At 52.7% G+C, this 20,016-nt stretch overlaps 1 protein-coding gene across 1 annotated transcript in view; it reads right to left on the reverse strand.

The window, feature by feature from the left end:
- Positions 1-541: 541 nt before the first annotated feature.
- Positions 542-20,016, reverse strand: part of LOC309685849 (olfactory receptor 14J1-like) — a gene marked incomplete at both ends in the record, with an annotated part of 29,264 nt that continues 9,789 nt past the window's right edge. The window contains one exon of the mRNA XM_082501552.1: positions 542-1,044. Coding sequence (XP_082357678.1) covers positions 542-1,044 — 503 coding nt within the window. The remainder of the gene's footprint in view (positions 1,045-20,016) is intronic.

Here is a 20,016-nt window from a genome sequence, read left to right on the forward strand (position 1 = left end):
TCCGTTCCAGCCCAATGGCATATGTCGAGTCCCTAATCCCGCCTCCCCTTCCCCTCAAAAATGCATTTCCAGAACATCCTGTATATGCCGTCAGTCCTGTCATACATGAAGAAGACTGAGGAGATAATGGGAGCTCATGGACGGTCTCCCCTTCTATTGGGCACCAAGAGCGCTTTTAAATCCAGAATATTTGGTGCAGTGGAACCCAATAGTACCGTGAGCTTGGCTCCAGAAACATTGAAAAAACAAGAACAGACTCCTTAAAATATTGATTCCTTGAACATGTTCTTGGAAGGAACTTTGGAGGAACAGCCCATCCTTCAGGCACTGCACTTGGGAGGTGCCCTTTTACTGAAGAGCTGTTATCTGTCAGGCCACACCTGACTCAGTGTTGTGCAAGGGTCAGACACAGTAGGATCAAGCATCAAGACAAGCAGCGTAAACTCAGAAAATTATCTATAAGCAGGATTATCACAAGAGAAAAAAGCAGAATTGCAGCCTAAGATAAGCCTTGGGCAATGTGCATGGAAGGGGTGGCAGGTTATTGTCGGTGAAACAGTGTCCATTGGGCCTGTTTCCGCAGGGCATCCTTGAGCTCCTGGTTCTTCATGCTGTAGATGAGGGGGTTCACTGCTGGAGGCACCACCGAGTACAGAAATGACACAACCAGGTCCAGAGATGGGGAGGAGATGGAGGGCGGCTTCAGGTGGGCAAACACTCCAGTGCTGATAAAGAGGGAGACCACGGCCAGGTGAGGGAAGCATGTGGAAAAGGCTTTGTGCCGTCCCTGCTCAGAGGGGATCCTCAGCACCGCCTTCAAGATCTGCACATAGGACACCACAATGAAAACAAAACACCCAAAGGCTAAACAGGCACTAATTACAAGAAGTCCAACTTCACTGAGGTAGGAGTGTGTGCAGGCGAGCTTGAGGATGTGGGGGATTTCACAGAAGAACTGGTCCATGGCATTGCCCTGGCAGAGGGGCAGCGAAAATGTATTGGCCGTGTGCAGGAGAGAATTGAGGAACCCACTGCCCCAGGCAGCTGCTGCCATGCGGACACAAGCTCTGCTGCCCAGGAGGGTCCCGTAGTGCAGGGGATGGCAGATAGCAACGTAGCGGTCATAGGCCATGACGGTGAGGAGAGAACACTCTGTTGACATAAAAAAGAAAAAGAAAAAGAGCTGGACAGCACAGCCAAAGTAAGAGATATCCTGGGTGTTCCAGAGGGAATTGGCCATGGCTTTGGGGAGAGTGGTGGAGATGCAGCCTAGGTCTATGAGGGAGAGGTTGAGGAGGAAGAAGTACATGGGGGTGTGGAGGTGGTTGTTGCAGGTGATGGCAGTGATGATGAGGCTGTTTCCCAGGAGGGCAGCCAGGTAGATGCCCAGGAAGAGCCCGAAGGTCAAGAGCTGCAGCTCACGTGTGTCTGCAAACTCCATGAGGAGGAAGTAGGTGATGGAGCTGCTGTTGGACATTTGCTGCCTCTGGGCAGGGGCCCCTGTCCAAGGAGGGAAACAGAGTAAGTCAATGCAGACTTCTGTAAGAAAAATGAAAGCCATTTCCCGTAGGCTCTGTCTCTGTTGCAAACACTCCCTTTTCATTTTCCAGGAGACCTTCCTCACCTCCATGGCTGGAGCTCTGGTTGGCGTTGGCTGCCTGTTCCGTGAGGAGCAGGGCGCTGCCCACTGGCTGCCGAGGAGTCAGCGCTGCTCTGCAGCAGGGAGTTCATAGGGAGGGTGGTGGCAGGAGCCAGTCCTGGTGTTCTGCTTCGGCTGAGGAACGCACACCTAATGCAGATGGGCTTTTCAACATCTGAACACTCACTGCTATGGAACAGGGATGGCAGAATGCAGTTGGAGAGGCTTTGGGTATTTTACAGCTCCCCCACCTCCCCTGGGCACTGTTCTGGGATGTCAGAAACCCTCAGCATTTCTGCTGCACTCCAGGAGAACAGAGTGAGTGCTGTGAGACATGAGGATTGCCTGGGGCAGAGAGCAGAGACAGGGGAGATGGTTTGTCTTGCACCGTCATGAGATGGAGGGGGATTACCCTCTTGTATTATGCCATCAGACAGTGCTGAGAGCAGAAGGGTCGATCTCAGACCATGAAATGTCTCACCCTTTCTCAAGGTCTCAGCAGCCCACCTCTAGCCAAGGACACCCACGGCTCATTTCACCCACCCATCAGCATTTCCTCAGTCACAAAGTCTCTGTGTTTCTCTGTGGGGCTTTCCGGTAACACAAAGGTGCTATGGGACAGGTTGGCATCATGGAGGGCAGCTCACAGCTTCCATGGACAGCAAAAGGACATACCCAGTTTTTGGCATCTCAGTGAGAGAAAATGGACTCCTTCCCCACCCCCACAGCCTGCATTGCCCACAGCCCCACAGGTCAGAGGAAAGCTGGGACACTGGTTCCCATGGACACACAGTCAGGAGTGGATGAACAAGGTCAGTGTGGAACTCTGCAGCTGAAATTCCCATCCCAGGGAGGCTGACAGCAATAAAAAGGTAACTTTAAAGGAGACATGTGGAGAGACCAGGAGAAATGCCGTGAGGGTCTGACTGGGAGAGGCACGGGGAGAGGCAGCCGGGCACTCAGGGCAGCAATACCTTCACCCTGCTGGGCACGCCACCGCCCAGACACTGATCATGCAGGGCAGGTGCCCTCAGCCCCACCGCTGGGCAGCAGCAATGGGGCACGTGGCAGGAGGGATGCCCTTCGCCTCTCCTGCTGCTCTGCCGGGCACAGAGCTGACTCCCACCCCAGAGCCCATGGCCGTGAGGGCTTAGGGCTGTGCTGGGTGACTCAGGGAATGCATCTGCACTGCAGGGGTGGCTGGAGGTGCCCCTATCTCCCCTGCAGCAGGGCTTCCAGGAGCAGTCTCCCTCCTTCCCTGCCCGTCTCCACTGCCTGGAGCTCTCCCTGCCAGCAGCTCTTTCCCTGCCCCCACGTCTCTTCCCTGCCAGTGCTCGCAGACCCCATGGCAGCCCCCGTGTGCCCAGCTCTGCCCTGCAGCCTCTGCGTGTGTGCAGGGGCTAAAGGGAAGGTGCCACAGACCCTGGTGAGACTGGAAAGGGGATGCTGGTGCTGTCTGTAGCCCCCAGAGCTGGAAACCGAAGACACAGACTCAGGAAAGCTCCTTATCTCTACATGAACCCTCCTTTGATCTTTCATTTGAAAGTCCTCTTGGACATGTGCCACTGCCCACCCAGCCAACCAAGAGAAGAAACAGCAAAAGAAATTTACCTTCATATTAAGGGAACTCCATCTTGAAAAGTCCCTCCAGGAATGACCAGAGGTCATCTGGAGGTGTAATAAGCCCTGACCCACACAGCACCCTCTTCAAGGCGAAGGACATTGCCCAGCCAGGGGTCACTCCTTCCACCCACAGCTTCTCCCCACAGAAGCTACGTGGGAGCTCTCTGGGCAGGCGGAGAGCTGACCCTGGCAGGTGGCAGAGTTCGTGCCTGGCACACAGCCCCTGAGGTGCAGGGACCCTGCTGGCAAGGACAGCCCTGACCACCCCTGCCTGCACACCCACCTTCACAGCCCTTTGACCATTCCTGGGAGAAGGCAGCCGTCATGCTCGTGCCTCTGATGGTGAAGCAGGGAAGCCCCAATCTAGAGAATGTCCTCTTCTTCCACAGCAGAGAAGTTGTGAGCGTCCTCCTGAAAGATCCCACGGGCTGTGGGAGGTGCCAGCTGTTGGAGATCTCTCCAGCTACTGCAGCTGCTCTGCTTTGGGAAGAGTTCTCCCCCCACTCACCCTCAGCATCCTCCCTCTCCAGACTGCCTTCAACCTCTCTCTGCCTCCCTGCTCTGCCCTCGCTGCCTGCAGGCAGTGCCCTCAGCCCTGCTGCGCTGTGCAGAGGAGCTGCTCCTGGGCAGAGCTGTCTCTCTGCAGCGCTGCCCGCTTGCCAGGAGCTCCCTCCGTCCCAGCAGCCCGGCCCAGCTCAGCAGCAGAGGACCAGCTGTGGCTTTCTCTGCCTCCTCCCCGCACTGCCCCAATCCCTCGAGGTGTCCCTGCGCCTCCAGGGCTGACAGCTCCTCCAAGGCAGCGGGGTCTCTCCTGGGGAGCAGAGTTTGAAGCAGAATGAAGTCATCACTGACTGTCCGTCTCTGAACCCTGGACGGATTGATCCCTGTGGTGGAAAGTGCTCTGCCAGGTTGTGCAGACCTGCAGGAGGTGTCCATGTTTCCCTCTGGAAACCCCCATTCCTGCCCCATTGCCAGGCAGGGCACAGAGGCAGTGACGGGCCGGGGATCATTCCCACCGGTGCAGGGCAGGGATTGAGCCAAGTCAATGAGGCATCTAGGCTATTAGCAGTGTTCCTGAGGTTGGAGAGACAGTCTGCTTCTCCAGTGCACCCCACAGACCCACCAGAGGGAGGATTCCTCTTGCCTCAGCTCAGCTGCCCAAAATCGGAGTGAGCTGCTTCTCTGAGCTGCCCTGTGAGTAATGGAGACAGAGGCCAGGAGGGAGCTTTTCCAATGCAAACACCGGGTGACATCTGAGGTGCCAGAGGTGGTTCAGGACACGTGCAGGGAACTGCATGCTCTAATGGAGCAATTGTGAGAGACAGGGCAGCATCTGGGGGCATTGTCTTGGATGCTGGTGGGGAATCCCTTTGGCCAACAGAAAACATAGAAGACCACAGAATCACAGAATCACAGAATGGTAGTTGTTGGAAGGAACCCTCGTAGATCGTCTAGTGCAACCCCCGTGCAACCCCCGTGCCAAAGTAGGGTCACCTAAAGCAGGTTGGACAGGAATGAAGCCGGGCAGCTTTTGAATATCTCCACAGAAGGAGACTACACGGCCTCTCTGGACAGCCTGTTCCAGTGCTTTGGTGCCCTCAAAGTAAAGACATTTTTCCTTGTGTTCAGATGGAATTTCCTGTGTTCCAGTTTGTGCCCGTTTCCCCTTGTCCTGTCAGTGGGCAGCACAGAAAGGAGTCTGCCCCCATCTTCTTGAAACCCTCCCTTTAGAAACTGATAAGCATTGAGGAGATCCCCTCTCAGCCTTCTCTTCTCCAGGCTAAACGTACCCACCTCTCTCAGCTGATTCTCATAAGAGAGGTGCTCCAGTCCCGTGAACATCTTTGTAGCCCTCTACTGGACTCTCTCCAGTAGTTCCCTGTGTTTCTTGCACTGGTGTACCTAGAACTGGCCACACCACTCCAGATTCGGCCTCAGCAGGGCAGAGCAGAGGGGAAGGATGACCTCCCTCCACCTGCTGCCCACGCTCTTTGGTAATGCACCCCAGGAGACCATAGGCCTTCTTGGCCAACAGGGCACATTGCTGGCTTATGGTCAACTTATTGTCCACCAGGACTCCCAGGTCCCTCTCAGCAAACTGCTTTGCAGCAGGTGAACCCCCAACCTTTACTGGTGCATGGGGTTTTTCCTCCACAGGTGCAGGACCCTACACTTCCCCTCGCTGAACTTCATTATGTTCCTCTCCACCCAACTCTCCAGCCTTTCCAGGTCTCACTGACCAGCCTGCCGTTTCCTGGGTCCTCCTTCTTGCCCTTTTTGAAGACTGGCGTGACTTTGGCTTTCCTCCAGTCCTCAGGCACCTCTCCTGTCCCCCTGACCTTTCAAAGCTGGTGGAGAGCGACTTCATAATAACATCTGCCAGGTCCCTCAACACTCCTGGGAGTGACCCATCAGGGCGGTGGGTGTCAAGTTTGCCTAAATGATCTCTAACCCGATCCTCCTTGACCGAGGGAAAGTCTTCATTTTCTCAGATTCTTTCTCTTCACTCCAGAGTCTGGGATTGCTGAGGGCCGGCCTTAGCAGTAAAGACTGAAGCAAAGAAGGTATCAGTAATTCTGCCTTCTCTGCATCCTCCGTCACCAGGGCACCCACCTCATTCAGTAGCAGGCCCACATTTTCCCTGGTCTGCCTTTTACTACTGAGGTACTTGGAGAAGCCCTTCTTATTGTCCTTGACATCCCTGGCCAGGTTTATTTCCACGTGCGCCTCAGCCTTCCTCGTTGCACCCCTACATACTCTCGCAATGTTTATATACTCCTCCCAAGTCGCCACTCCCTTTTTCCACATTCTGTAAACTTCTCTCTCGCACCTGAGTTTTTCCAGAAGGTCCTTGCTTGTCCATGCAGATTTCCTGCCTCCTCTGCCTGATTTATTACTCATAGGCATGCACTGATGTTGAGCTTGGAGGAAGTGGAGCTTTTCTATTAATCAGCTCTCCTGCACCCCCCTTCCTGTAACAGCCTTTTCCCGTGGGATTCCTCCAAGTATGTCTTTGAAGAGGCCAAAGTCAGCTCTCCTGAAGTCCAGGCTTGTAATTCTACTTTTTGCCCTGCTTCTTCCACACAGGATCCAGAACGCCACCATCTCATGGTCACTGCAGCCAAGGCTACCACCAGCCTTCACATCCCCAACTAGTCCTTCTTTATTTGTGAGTAAGACATCCTGCAGCGCACCTCTCCTCGTTGGTTTCCCCACCAACTGTGTCAGAAAGTTCTCATCAATGCTCTGCAGAAATCTCCAGGACTGTGTGTGCCTGGCTGTGTTGTTTCCAGCAAATATTGGGGTGGCTGAGGTCCCCTGTGAGAACCAGGGCCTGTGACCATGAGGCTATTTCCAGCTGTCTGTAGAAGGCCTCATCAACTTCCTCTTCCTGATCTGGTGGTCTGTAGTAAACACCCACAGCAGTGTCTCCCACATTAGCCTGTCCCTTCATTCTTAACGATAAGCTGTCAACACGTTCTTCATCCAGCTTCAGGCAGAGCTCAATGAGTTCCAGTTGCTCTGTCCCGTAGAAAGCAACTCCACCACCTCACCCTGCTGGCCTGTCTTTCCGAAACAGTACATAGCCGTCCGTGACAGCATTCCAGTCCTGCGAGCTATCCCACAATGTCTCTGTAATTGCAATGAGACCATGGCCCTGTGGCCATCATCCCCTCTGGAAGGGTTTTGTGGAAAGGAAGGCTGGGACGCTGTGTCAGGGTTTTCACTGAAGGAAGTATTGACCCAGAAGCCTCATCATTTTACTGCTGTCCTTCAGTCCTTGTGCCCAACACATATCCTTCAGACACATGTCCTTCAACACATGTCCTCCCAGAAATGGAGAAAGTATGCCAAAGAAAAAGAAGTCATTATCGGGGGATTTGTTGGGAAAGAGCACAGGATGGGCTCAAAGATGTCTCCCTTAACTTGTCAATGTCTTCTTCTCTTTCAGCAGTGCGCCATGCCCAGAGTAGCTGTTCAATAGCAGCTCCATCACCCAGTTCCTCCTTCTGGCATGTGCAAACACTCGGGAGCTGCAGCTCTTGACCTTCGGGCTCTTCCTGGGCATCTACCTGGCTGCCCTCCTGGGAGATGACCTCATCATCACCGCCATCACCTGCGACCACCGCCTCCACACCCCCATGTACTTCTTCCTCCTCAACCTCTCTGTTCTTGACCTGGGCTCCATCACCACTCTCCCCAAAGCCATGGCCAATTCTCTCTGGGACACAAGGGCCATCTCTTACTCAGGATGTGCTCTTCAGGTGTTTGGTTGTTTTTTTTTTCTTTTTCTGTGTTGCAGCAGAGCTTTCTCTTCTCACTGTCATGGCTTACAAACACTACATTGACATCTGCCAACCCCTGCACTACGGGACCCTCCTGGGCAGCAGAGCTTGTGTCCGCATGGCAGCAGCTGTCTGGGGCAGTGTTTTACCCTATGCTGTGCTGCACATGGCCAATACATTCTCACTCCCCCTCTGCCAGGGCAATGCCCTGCACCAGTTCTTCTGTGAAATCCCCCACATCCTCAAGCTCCCGTGCTCAGACACCTACCGCAGAGAAGATGCAGTACTTGTGATTAGTATCGTTTTTGGATTTGGCGGTTTTGTTTTCATTGTGCTGTCCTATGTGCAGATATTCAGGGCTGTGCTGAGGATCCCCTCGGAGCAGGGGCAGCACAAAGTCTTTCCCATGTTCCTCCCTCACCTCCTCATGGCCTCTGTTTGTCAGCACATCAGCGTTTACCCACCTGAAGCCCCTGTCTATCTCACCTCCCTATCCCTTGATCTGGTGGTGTCAGTGCTGTACTCGGCGGTGCCTCCAGCAGTGAACACCTCATCTACAGCATGAGGAACCAGGAGCTCAAGGATGCTCTGAGAAAAATGATGGTTGGATGTTTTTCAGAAGCAACAGAGTGCCTGTTTTCTTCTGCACAGCATTCAGAGTGTAACTCATTACAGGCCCAGAATGTCTTCTCAGGTTTTTGCTGTGTGTGTGTTTCTTTGTTTTTCTTGTTATAATGTTGTGCTCAGCAAAATTGTATTATTCTTCCCACTTCTAATTCATTGTGTACCTGTAGAATTTGACCCACAGACTGTGTAAATCAGGTGCAGTGCTCTCTGTGTATTCAAACAAAAGAAAGGACCCTGCAGCGACTTGTTTGTCTTAGATCCTTCCTCTGAGACCTCTGTAAAGACACAGGGCAGTGCCTGTGTGCAGAGGTGGAGGGGAACGAGTCCCAGCACAGCAGCACTGCCAGGGCGCACCAGCCTCGGTCTTGCCAGAGCTGCTCTCTTGCCACTCCCACGCTCTCCTTTGGAGCCCTTGTGTAGGTGTAAGGCCTCAGGGGTCACAGTCCTGCTGTGTGGTAGTCCTGTGACTGCAGGCAGGGACAGGCCATGAGCACTTCTGTGACACAGCTGACCTCTATAACGGCATCTCCATCATGACAGGGGATGTCCTCAGCACAGTGCTTGAAGGCTTCGGTCTTCTTCCAAAGTTGCTCTCAAGAACATGCCCAAGGAATGGACTCTAAAGAGCCTTGTTGCTTTGTTTGTTCTCTGTGGGCTCAGTGCCATGAGACTGTGGTCCCAGGATGGCCTTCTAGGGACTTAGGGCTGGTTCAGGTGTTGCTTGTTGGTGGCCAGGGCCCATGCAGACAATGAATGGTCTCCAACGAACCTGCCTGGGGCTCTGCAGCAGTTCATAGGGCTGATGGCAGAGCAGCGTTTTTTTGGAGGGACTTGGGAGCTGCCAGAAGAGCACAAGGGATCTGCAGGGACAGCGTGTGCCAGGGAGTCAGCAGTGAATGGTGCCGACTGAGCACGAGCTTGTCTGTTGTGGTGTCACCCACAGACAACACACCAAGTCTGTGTATGAGCCTGCAAATGAGAGCTCTGCAGCCACGAGGGAGACAGCTGGCACAGGGAAAGGAGTCTGGCAAGTGATTCATTTTACCCTCAGTGAACTTTCACAGACTGGATCCAGCGCAGCACCCAAACACATCTCACAGCACTGGAGTAAGGCAGGGTACCTCTGAGCACCTTCCATGGCCACATAAGAGCTTGTGTGGGAGGTGCTCAGTGGCAGTGACCACCATCAGCTGGGTCTGCCTCCCAGCCTGACCAGCACAGCCCAGCAGAATCACCCCATTGGTCCTGGGCACCATAGCCCACTTGCTCTGCAGAGCAGCATCACCAGCTCGAGGGCTGTGGGGACCATTGGGACAGGGCGCAGCAATGACTGGCTGAGCCAGCACAGACATGCTGACCTTGGGAAAAGGCTCTGTGGGCAGGTGGGATGTCCTGGGAGAAGAGCAGGGAACGGTGTGTGTGCAGGGGAGACATGGAAAGAGAAACACTTCGCTGTGCCAGCTTGGGCCAGGTTGAGCAAGGTTGCCCTGCGGCTGGGACAGCAGAAGCTTCCAGAGGAGCGCCGGGGCCAGGACTCTGTGCTTTCCTGGGGAGCGCTGCTGGTAACGGGGGCTGCACGCTTCCTGGGATGGGATCTCCAGGACATGACAGCAGAAGAGACACTGCTACTTACCTCCGTTTCCTCCTTGCTGCAGGGCCCAACTAGACCGGGCTGCTCTGCTCGGCTGGGGAGAAGGTAGAGGAGTGGGGAGAGCTGGGAAGGACTGGGACGGCTGGGCTCGGAAACGCTGGGGATGAAGAAACACCAATGTACAGCTAAAGTGTGTGAGCGTGCAGGGTAGGGGCACACAGCAGTGTCCTCACACAGCCCGGGCTCCTGGGAGAGACACACAGGAGCAGCAGAGCAGGGTGATGTCTCTGCCTTTGTTCATGGTGTTATAAGTTGATCCCACAAATTGATGCGAGACAGAGTCAATTAAAATTTGGAATATTTATTTAGCAAGCGGCAACAAGCAAAACAGCGCTGGGCGGCCCGGGAGACTCACTCCGCCGACGGCACGCGCCTGGTTACCGAAAATCTTTTGGTTTTATACTCTTCTTTTTCCGGTATAGGCGTACTCCGCATTTGCACGCCTTGACTTGTTGCTAGGGGGTCGTTTTCTGCTTTCCTTTTCCTCCGGTGGTCGCAGGGATGAAAGATTCATGACTTCCTTACATTACGCACTCTTCGTCTTCATGAGCCCCCCTCCCCTCCTTCAAGTCTTTTCACATCCTACTTTGTTTGCATAACCTGACCTTTGCAGTTTTTAACCTTGCCCGCTCACAGGATGCTGTGCTGGCTATCTTGCAACATCCGGTTCAGCAATTGCTTTTTTGTAAAACAATGTGACAATGTAAATTTCTAGGTTTGGTGAACAAACAACACTGGGCTTATCACAATGCGACACCCCAGGGAAGCTGCCCTGGGGCAATCGTCACAGGGCAGCCACTAACAAGCACTGTTTCCAGCACTGCCCTCTCGCCCAGCTCAGAGAGGTTGTTCTTCCCTCCACAGAGGGACATTGAAAGACGAGGTGTGAAGACCGTGTTTGCGTTGTACAGAGGAGACAGAAGTATACACATTGCATGTGGGTGGTAAGATGAACCCAAGTGAGCACAAACGCCATCACCTGTTCTTAGGGGTGCCATGAAGGACTGTGGGACAGACGGTGTCCTGAGGTCACTCCACCTGGAGAGTATGGTCCCCTGGGAAACCCTCTTAATGAAGCACTGGAATGTGCTTCCTTGAACTGACATCCCCCTGTTCATTCTTCACGATTTGGGGCATCTCAGATGAGTGAAGAGCAGGGGGACACAGCACAGGGCTGAGGTGCCAGCCAGCCTCTGGGACTGGCAACAGGAGGCCAGGGAGACACTACGACTGCTGCAGTGCTTTGCCTCTGCCTGTGGAAGGGAAGGAATCGTGTCTCCAAACACCCCTGTGTGTACGAGGAGTGCATGAGGCCAAATGAGGTGGGGACACCTCACAGCCCTGACATTTGTGTGACTGACTCCTGTAACAACCCCCACCATCCCAGTGAGGTTCATCTCACCTGCCTTGGACAGGCTCATTACCAATTCCTCTGTCTGCTATGTTATCCCTCCTTGGCTTTCTGGCCAAGAAAGGGGAGGGGGACAATCGAACCTCCTTGATGCAGTTTCCCCTCCTGCAAATGGGGAACATCACCAACACTTTGACAAATCTCTTCATCCTCTTTCATGAGTTCCCTGTATCTTCTTGCATTAAAAGGCTACCAAGCTCTTCCTTGTTGTGCATGATGGGAGGAGGAAGGCCAATGGACGTCAGCTGAAAAACATGAAGAAAATCTTTCTCCCCATCAAGATAGTCAAGCACTGGAGGAGATCTCTCAGAGAGCTTATGTCATCTCTTATTTCATATTTCTTATTCCATATTTCATGGAATCACAGAATGGTTTAGGTTGGAGGGGAATTTAAAAACCATCTACTTCCAACCCTACTGCCATAGGCAGGGACACCTCCCACTAGACCAGCTTGCTCAAAGCCCCATCCAGCCTTCCAGGGACGGGGCATCCACCACTTCCCTGGGCAACATGTTCCAGTGTCTCACTACCCTTGGAGTAATGAATTTGTTCTTAATATCTAATCTCAGTCTCCCCTCTTTCAGTTTCAAACCGTTATCCCTCATCCTATCGCTACACTCCCTGAAAACAGTGCCTCCCCAGATCTCCTGTAGGCCCCCTTTAGGTACTGGAAGGCTAAAATAAAGTCTCCCCAGAGCCTTTTCTTATACAGGCTGAACAACCCCAACTCCCTCAGCCTGTCTTCAGAGGAGAGGTGCTCCAGCCCTCTAATCATCTTTGTGACCCTCCTCTGGACTCACTCCAACAGGTCCATGTCCTTTTTCTGTTGGAGGCTCCAGAGCTGGATGCAGTACTCCAGGTGGAGTCTCACAAGAGTAGAGTAGAGGGGAAGAATCACCTCCCTGGACCTGCTGGCTATGCTGCTTTTAATGAAGCTCAGGATGTGCTTGGCTTTCTGGGATGCAGGCACACAGTTCTGGCTCATGTTGAGCTTCTCATCCACCAACACCTCCAAGTCCTTCTCCTCAGGGCTTCTCTCTATCCATTCTGCACCCAGCCTGTATTTGTGCTTTGGTTGATTTCCTCTTGCAACTCTAAACTTCAAACATTTTTGGTGTTATTCTCTTTGCTTGGTTTTGTCTTGTTTTAATAAGTGATTTCTCAGCGATTTTGTGTGCTGCCTCTGTTTGCAAAGGCAAGTGATCATAAAATTGGGGTGGGATGCATTGGCAGGGACACGGGAGCGCGGTACCAGTGTAGGTGCCTGGGACCCTCTGCCCAGGCTCCAGCTGCAGCTTCCCAGGGGCTCTGGTCTCCAGCAGCTCCTCTGGGACAGCGGCCAGGCCCAGGCAGGTGCTTCAGAGACACGGGGTCCTCTGGAGGTACCACTGGGTACTGATGGTCAGACAGCGGAGCGCTGCCTGGAAGCCTGAGACATTTTGACATGTGTATGAGCACGACCTCATCAGCTAAAACAAGAGAATAATTTTAATAAACATTTGGTGTTCTCCCATGAGATGAAGATGAGGAGTTTTCAGGATGTCCATTGACAGCAAGACGAGAGCTACTGACCTTTCCCTCTCTTTGCATTGTCAGGACTCTCTCTCAGCCTCTGAATTTAATCCCCCTCATCTTTCACGTATTTCCACCTCTCCTAAACGAAGTGGCCATGTCTGAAGGCACCTTTCCAGCAATGCACGTGAACAGAAGCACTTGTGATTGCTCTCTACATACCCCTTCCCCTTCCTCTTTCATCATTCAGACACCTCTCAACAATCCCACTGCTGCTTTGAGCTTCAGGCAGTTAAAATTTGACTGTCAGTAGTCTGTTGAATTCTGGTTTTAGGAAACTCTTCATTTGTGCTTATTTCCATAAGAACAGGTTCAACAAGGCTTTAGGTTCAACGAGGTTTCAGGTTCAACAAGGCCAAGTGCCAGGTCCTGCCCTTGGGTCACAACAACCCCATGGACACTACAAGCTTGGGGCAGAGGGGCTGGAAAGCTGCCCAGGGGAGAAGGACCTGGGGGTGTTGGTTGACAGCTGCCTGAATACGAGCTGGCAGTGTGCCCAGGTGGCCAAGAAGGCCAATGACATCCTGATTTGTATCAGAAATAGTGTGGTGAGCAGGACTGGGGCAGTGATCATCCCTCTGTACTCAGCACTGGTGAGGCCCCACCTCGAGTACTGTGTTCCGTTTTGGGCACCTCACTACAAGAAGGACATTGAGGTGTTGGAGCGTGTCCAGAGAAAGGCAAAGAAGCTGGTGAGGGGTCTGGAGGACAAGCCTTATGAGGAGCGGCTGAGGGAACTGGGGTTGTTTAGCCTGGAGAAGAGGAGGCTGAGGGGATACCTTGTTGCTCTCTACAGTTTCCTGAAAGGAGCTTGTAGAGAGGTGGGGGCTGACCTCTTCTCCCTGGTGACAAGTGATAGGACAAGAGAAAATGGGTTCAAGTTATGCCAGGCAAGGTTTAGATTGGATATTAGGATTTTTTTTTTTTTTTTCACTGAAAGGGTTATCAAGCATTGGAATAGGCTGCCCAGGGAGGTGGTGGATTCGCCATGCCTGGAGGTGTTTAAAAGGGCGTAGATGTGGTACTTGGGGACATGGTTTAGAAGTGGTTCTGCCAGGGTAGGTTAATGGTTGGATTTCATGATCCTAAACGTGCCTTCCAACCTCAACAATTCTATGATTCTGTGATTCTATTCTATGAAATCCATGCTGATGGTTCTAGGCCACATTCTTCTGCTGCTGGTGCCCGGAAATGTCACCACGGAGGGCTCTGACTGATGGCACAACACTCCTCACCAAAGTGAGCTTGGACAGCCAGTGGCTCCCTGGGTTGCACATTTGGACTCTTTCAAAGACAGGTGCTACACTTGCTTGTCCTCTCTCACCAGAGACCTCTGCCAATCCCATGACCTTTCAAAAGAGATATTCCAAAGAAATATTGATCTTCCCCTGTAACCTCATTACCACTCTTCTCCCTGTTACACACTGTGTGTACTTTCTCTAATCTTTCAGATGCTTACCCTTCTCCTGAGACAATGCTCATTTCTAAAGTCATCTTTGCAGATGCAGACTCTCTGGGCAAAGGCCCTTTCCATTCTTCGCCCGTTTTCTCCTCCCCTTACTCTTTCTTCGATCAGATACCTCTCACCTGTGCTGCTGCTTTGACTTTCAAGGAGTTCAAAGCTAGCCTGTCTTTCAACAATCTAATTGTCTCCTCAGCCAACTCCTTAATTGTGTTTATATCTGTCTTGTCTATCTACCTTCCTAAACTCTTTCTCATAAGAACTCCCTTGTAGAAAGGCAGCCTCATTAGAGGTAGCTTGTCCTGAGCGTGTGATTGCGGACTGTGTGTTATTGTTTAGGAAAACTGATTATGCTTTACTTTTCTTGTCTTACAAACAGGAAAAGGTCTCCTGCGCCTGGGTGCAGCCAGGGCTCTGAGGAGCGCAGGTGGGAGATGGGGCAATGGGGCTGTGACATCCAGCTGCAGACTTCAGTGGAGAAGTCTGATGCAAGGACCAGGGGTGTCAGTCCCAGGTGGCCAATGTCAGAAATGGGGAGGGTGGGGAGGTGAGGAGCAAAGCTGTCCTACAGTGTCAGACCTCCAGGGACTGCTTCTCCTCCTTGTCCAGACCCCCTGAAGGGACACCCTGTATCCAGAACAATCAGAGAATGCTTCTATCCTAATCGTAAGGGATAATCAGGAGTAATATAGTATATCCTTTAAAATAAAAAAGACATTTTTATTAGGTGCGCTTTGAAATCTCCTCCTTAATTACACTCTGAAACCTCTCTAATTGGCTGTACAAGTCTTGAAGATTTGAAGAAAATTACAAGAACGATGAACACCTTGTTAGGGCTTTCTGTCTTTTAATGAGCCCCACGGTGTATTTGGTGCTGAGTCCATGAGCGTCAGGCACTGAGAGAAGATTGAACAAAGAAGTCCAAGTCAGAAGCAAAGTACCTTGAAGCCTTGATTGGCCCCACTGAGGGTCCTTACTGCCAAAGCCTCCCCAGGGACTCGTTAGAGGAGATAACTGGAGGCTGTGGCTGCAGGTAGGCAGAGGCACTGTGCAGGTGGCTGTAACGCTGAGGAACCCCTTGGTTTGGTTGATGCAGCAGAAAGGCCAACCCCTGACCCCCAGGCCCTGGGAAGGCAGGTCCTGCCCCTCACTGGTGACTCAGGGCTCTTCCTGGGGGCAGTGGGGTGTGAGGGTGAGTGAGGCCGAGTGTAGGAAAATTCTGTGACACCTCCTGCCCTCCCAAAAAGGGGCAAGGACTAAACAAAATCCAGAGTCCCAAAAGAATCACAGAATCATTGAGAATTGCAAAAGACCTTTAAGATCATAGAGTCCAACTGTAAACCTAACACTGCCGAGTCCACCACTAAACCATGTCCCTGTGTGCCACATCTGCACATCCATTAAATACCTCCAGGGATGGTGACTCAACCACTTCCCTGGGCCGCCTGTTCCAGTGTTCGAAAGCCCTTTAGCTGAAGAAATTTTTCCTAATACGCAATGTAAATCTCCCCTGGAAAAACTTGAGGCCATTTCCCTCAAGTCCTCTCTCTCATTACTTGGGAGAAGAGACCAACCCCCACCTCGCTACAACGTCCTTTCAGGGAACCGTAGCGAGCGAGAAAGTCTCCCCTCAGCCTCCTCTTCTCCAGTCTGAACAACCCCAGTTCCCTCAGCCGCTCCCCACAAGACTTGTCCTCCAGACCCCTCACCAGCTTCGTTGCCTTTCTCTGGACACGCTCCAACACCTCAATGTCCTTCTTGTCATGAGGGGCCCAAAACTGAACACAGTACTCGAGGTGGGGCCTCACCAGTGCAGAGTACAGGGGGACGATCACTTTCCTAGTCCTGCTCACCACACTCTTACTGGTACAAGCCCGGATGCTGTGGGCCTTCATGGCCACCTGGGCACACTGCCAGCTCATATTCAGCCACCAACACCCCCAGGTCCTTTTCTGCTGGGCATCTTTCCAGCCACTCTGCCCCAAGCATGTAGCGCTGCGTGAGGTTGTTGTGACCCAAGGGCAGGACCCGGCTCTTGGCCTTGTTAAACCCCACACCATTTGCCTCGGCCCATGGATCCAGCTTGTCCAGATCCCTCTGCAGAGCCTTCTGACACTCAGGCAGATCAACACTCCCACCTTAATTGGTGTCATCTGCAAACTTACTGAGGGGGCACTCCACCCCCTTGTCTAGATCGTTGATAAAGTTGATAAAATGTTATGAAAAAAGCATTTTCTCATCTCCTTTGGGTAATTAAAAGCCCTTGAAACATGGTGGAACCCGACTAGATACATCCCTCTGGGCAGAACACTATGCGTTCACCAAGTTCCTTCAAGCCCAACTACTCATCTCAGTTATTACCCATCTACTTATCCACCCAATCAGACCATAATGTCCTAACTGGACACAAGAATACTGTGGGGAATGAGGCTGATAGCATAGTGTTCGGCGCAGAGTCTAGTTGGAGGCCTGTAGTAGCAGTGCTCCCCAGGGGTCAGTACTGGCCAGTCTTGTTCAACATGTTAATCAACGTCCTGGATGAGGGCACAGAGTGTACCCTCAGCAAGTTTGCTGACATCTGTTGGAAGGGTAACACAGCAGGGCATAGGCAGTCCAGGAGGTTCTTGGATTGTATTGCCAATGTCTTTCTCCCAGTGGTAGGGGAGCCAACGAGGAGAGGAGCTCTGCTGGACCTTGTCCTTACCAACAAGGAGGGGCTGGTAGGCAGTGTCAAGCTCAAGGGCAGCCTGGGCTGCCATGACCATGAAATGGTCGAGTTTGAGATCCTCAAGGCAGCGAGGAAGGTGCGCAGCAAGCTGACCACCCTGGGCTTTAGCAGAGCTGACTGTGGCTCCTTGATGCAACTGCTCAGTATAGTGCCATGGGATGAAGCGCTGGAGGGAAGAAGGGCCCAAGTAAGCCAGTTAATATTCAAGGCTCACCTCCTCCAAGCTCAGGAGTCATGCATCCCTACAAAGAAGAAGGCAGGCAGAAAAGCCAGGAGGCCTGCATGGATGAACAAGTTGCTCCTGGACATGCTCACAAGTGAAAAGGAGGCCTATAGGGGGTGGAAACAGGGGCGGGAAGCCTGGGAGGAATACAGAGAAATTGTTCAAGCAGCCCCGGATCAGGTTAGGCAAGCTAAAGCCCAGATTGAACTAAATCTGGCCAGGGGCATCAAGACAAACAAAAAATCCTTCTTTAAGTATGTCGGTGAGAAAATAAAGACTAGGGAAGATGTGGGCCCTCTCCGGAAGGAAATGCAAGAACTGGTCACCCGGGACAGAGACAAAGCTGAGGTCCTCAATGACTTTCTTGCCTCAGTCTTCACTGGCAAAGACTGCAGCCGCACTGCCCATGATGCAGAGGGCAAAGGCAAGGAGTGGGAAAATGAAGAACCACCCACTGTAGGTGAAGATCATGTATAAACCACCTGAGGAACCTGAAGGTGCACAAGTCCATGGGACCTGATGAGACACATCCGCGGGTCCCGAGGGAACTGGCAGATGAAGTTGCTAAGCCACTGTCCCTCATATTTGAGAAGTCGTGGCAGTCTGGTGAGCTTCCTGCTGACTGGCCAAGGGGAAACATAAACCCTGTTTTCAAAAAGGGAAATAAGGAAGACCTGGGGGACGACAGGCCAGTCAGTCTCACCCCTGTGCCTGGCCCGATCATGGAGCGGATCCTCCTGGAAACTCTGCTGAGGCACATAGAAAATAAGGAGGTGATAGGTAGCATCCAGCATGGCTTCACCAAGGGCAAGTCATGTCTGACAAAATTTGATGCCCTTCTATGAACGGGTTACATAGTCTATGTTACATGTCTATGTCCTTTGCCATGCCAGCCTTTCCTACCAGGGTAGTGTTTTCAAATCCTATGAAAAAGAACACTTGCATCTTCTCCAGGTCCTTAAAAACATGATAAACAGGGCAGGTGGCAGGACAAACCCTTGCAGGAGGTTTCAAGCTAGATGCCTCAAGGCAGAGTACCACGCATTGACCACAGACCTCTGAGCCCAATCAGCTGTCTGGTTAGTTACCCATCTACTTATCTACCCATGCAAGCCATGACATCCTAATTCGGGCACAAGCATACTGTGGGGGAAGATGCTGAAAACTTTGCTAACTTCCAACTTAAAAGACCAGCACTGCTCTCCCTGCGCTGAGCAATCGTTTTCTTCCATCACAGGAAGCAGAGAACGGTGGGACACAAGCTGCCCTGGGTAAATCCAGGGTTTCAGACACCCACAAATGGGTTCTGAGCGGACACACTCTGGTGCACAGCCTTGAGTTCCTCTGCTTATCCGTGGGCCATTTTTCTAAAAGAGCATGCAATATTTGGATGCTGCCAGTCATCAGGGAGTTCCCTCCCTCAACCTCCATGGCCTTTCAATGATTACGGAGTGTCATTGGACATGCTGGGACATTGGCTTACCCTGTCATCTCCCTCAGCTGCCACCCCTCCTGTCCCATAGACTGGTAAGGATTGTCTTAGTTAAGGTGACTTGGGAACAATCCACTGCTGGTGGCGTTCCTCCAGATTCCTGCCCTGAGTCTCAGAGCTCTGGGAGATCTTGCTGGGGCAGAATGAGGCAAAGAGGATGTAGAGAATCTCAGATATAGCTCCACCTGCTCTCTGAAACTCAGCAGTGGCCACACAGTGGCTTTGTTTCTCCTTGAACACTTCCTGAAGGAGTAAGCACTCATTCTGGTGCCCTTGAATTGCCTTTCAGGGTTAGATTGAATTGCGATGTGGACTATAGCAGAGCTTGGAGGAGGCTGTCCTTGAAGACCAGCTGGACTGAGCTCTGCCACCATGTCACAGATCTGTCTGCTACAGGAACGGCTCCAGCTCGTCCTGTCTGTGCCCCTGGCTGAGATCATTGCTGCACCTTTGGGCTGAAGCCCCCCAGCTGTGGCACAAGGCAAGCAGTGATTTGCCATAAGGAATCCTGGTACTAACAGTCCAACACCCTGTGTGTGCTACTGATGGGACAAGAAGAGGGGGTACTCATGGCCAGCTCTTCTTCTGCTGGGAGAAATACCACTGCTGGAAGTAGGTGTCTCTGCACAGCTGAGGGAGGGAACATCAGAAATTGCATCATTTTTTTTCACAGGCGGTTCCCCTGGAGCCCCAGGGACACCTCCAGGGAGCCCAGAGGGGACAGAGAGAGTGCCACCGTGGGCTGGTCCTCTGCTGCTGAGCTTGGCCGGGCTGCTGGGCCGGAGGGAGCTCCTGACAAGCAGGCAGTGCTGCAGAGAGACAGCTCTGCCCAGGAGCAGGGCTGGGGACACTGCCTGCAGGCAGAGAGGGGAGACCTGTGAGGCAGAGTGAGCTTAAAGGCAGTTGGGAGTGGGGGGTGCTGAGAGCTCACTGGGGCAGAAATCTTCACCAGCCTCTGTGTGGTAAGTCTCAGGGTGCCGGGCAATGCAGCTCCAGTTCCTGGAGGGATCTCCTCAAGCTGGTCCATCTGAGAGCTGCTGGGCTCTGTCAGGAGGACTGCACCCCGGGGCTGTGTGCCGGGGCAGGGACTTTGCCAGGGTCAGCTCTGCGCCTGCCTGGGGAGTTCCCACGGAGCTTCTGTGGGGAGAAGCAGTGGGTGGAAGGAGTGACTGCCAGCAAGGCAGATGCCTTCTGTTGCTGAGATGGACCTGTGTGGGTCAGGGCTGCTCCAGATCCCCATCACCCCAGGACATTTGCAGAGGGCCCGTTTTGAAGAAGGACATCGAGGCACCTTTCCCCTGA

The sequence above is a fragment of the Vanellus vanellus genome (assembly GCF_965231255.1).
Source record: "Vanellus vanellus genome assembly, contig: HAP1_SCAFFOLD_89, whole genome shotgun sequence".
NCBI classification, from domain to species: domain Eukaryota; kingdom Metazoa; phylum Chordata; class Aves; order Charadriiformes; family Charadriidae; genus Vanellus; species Vanellus vanellus.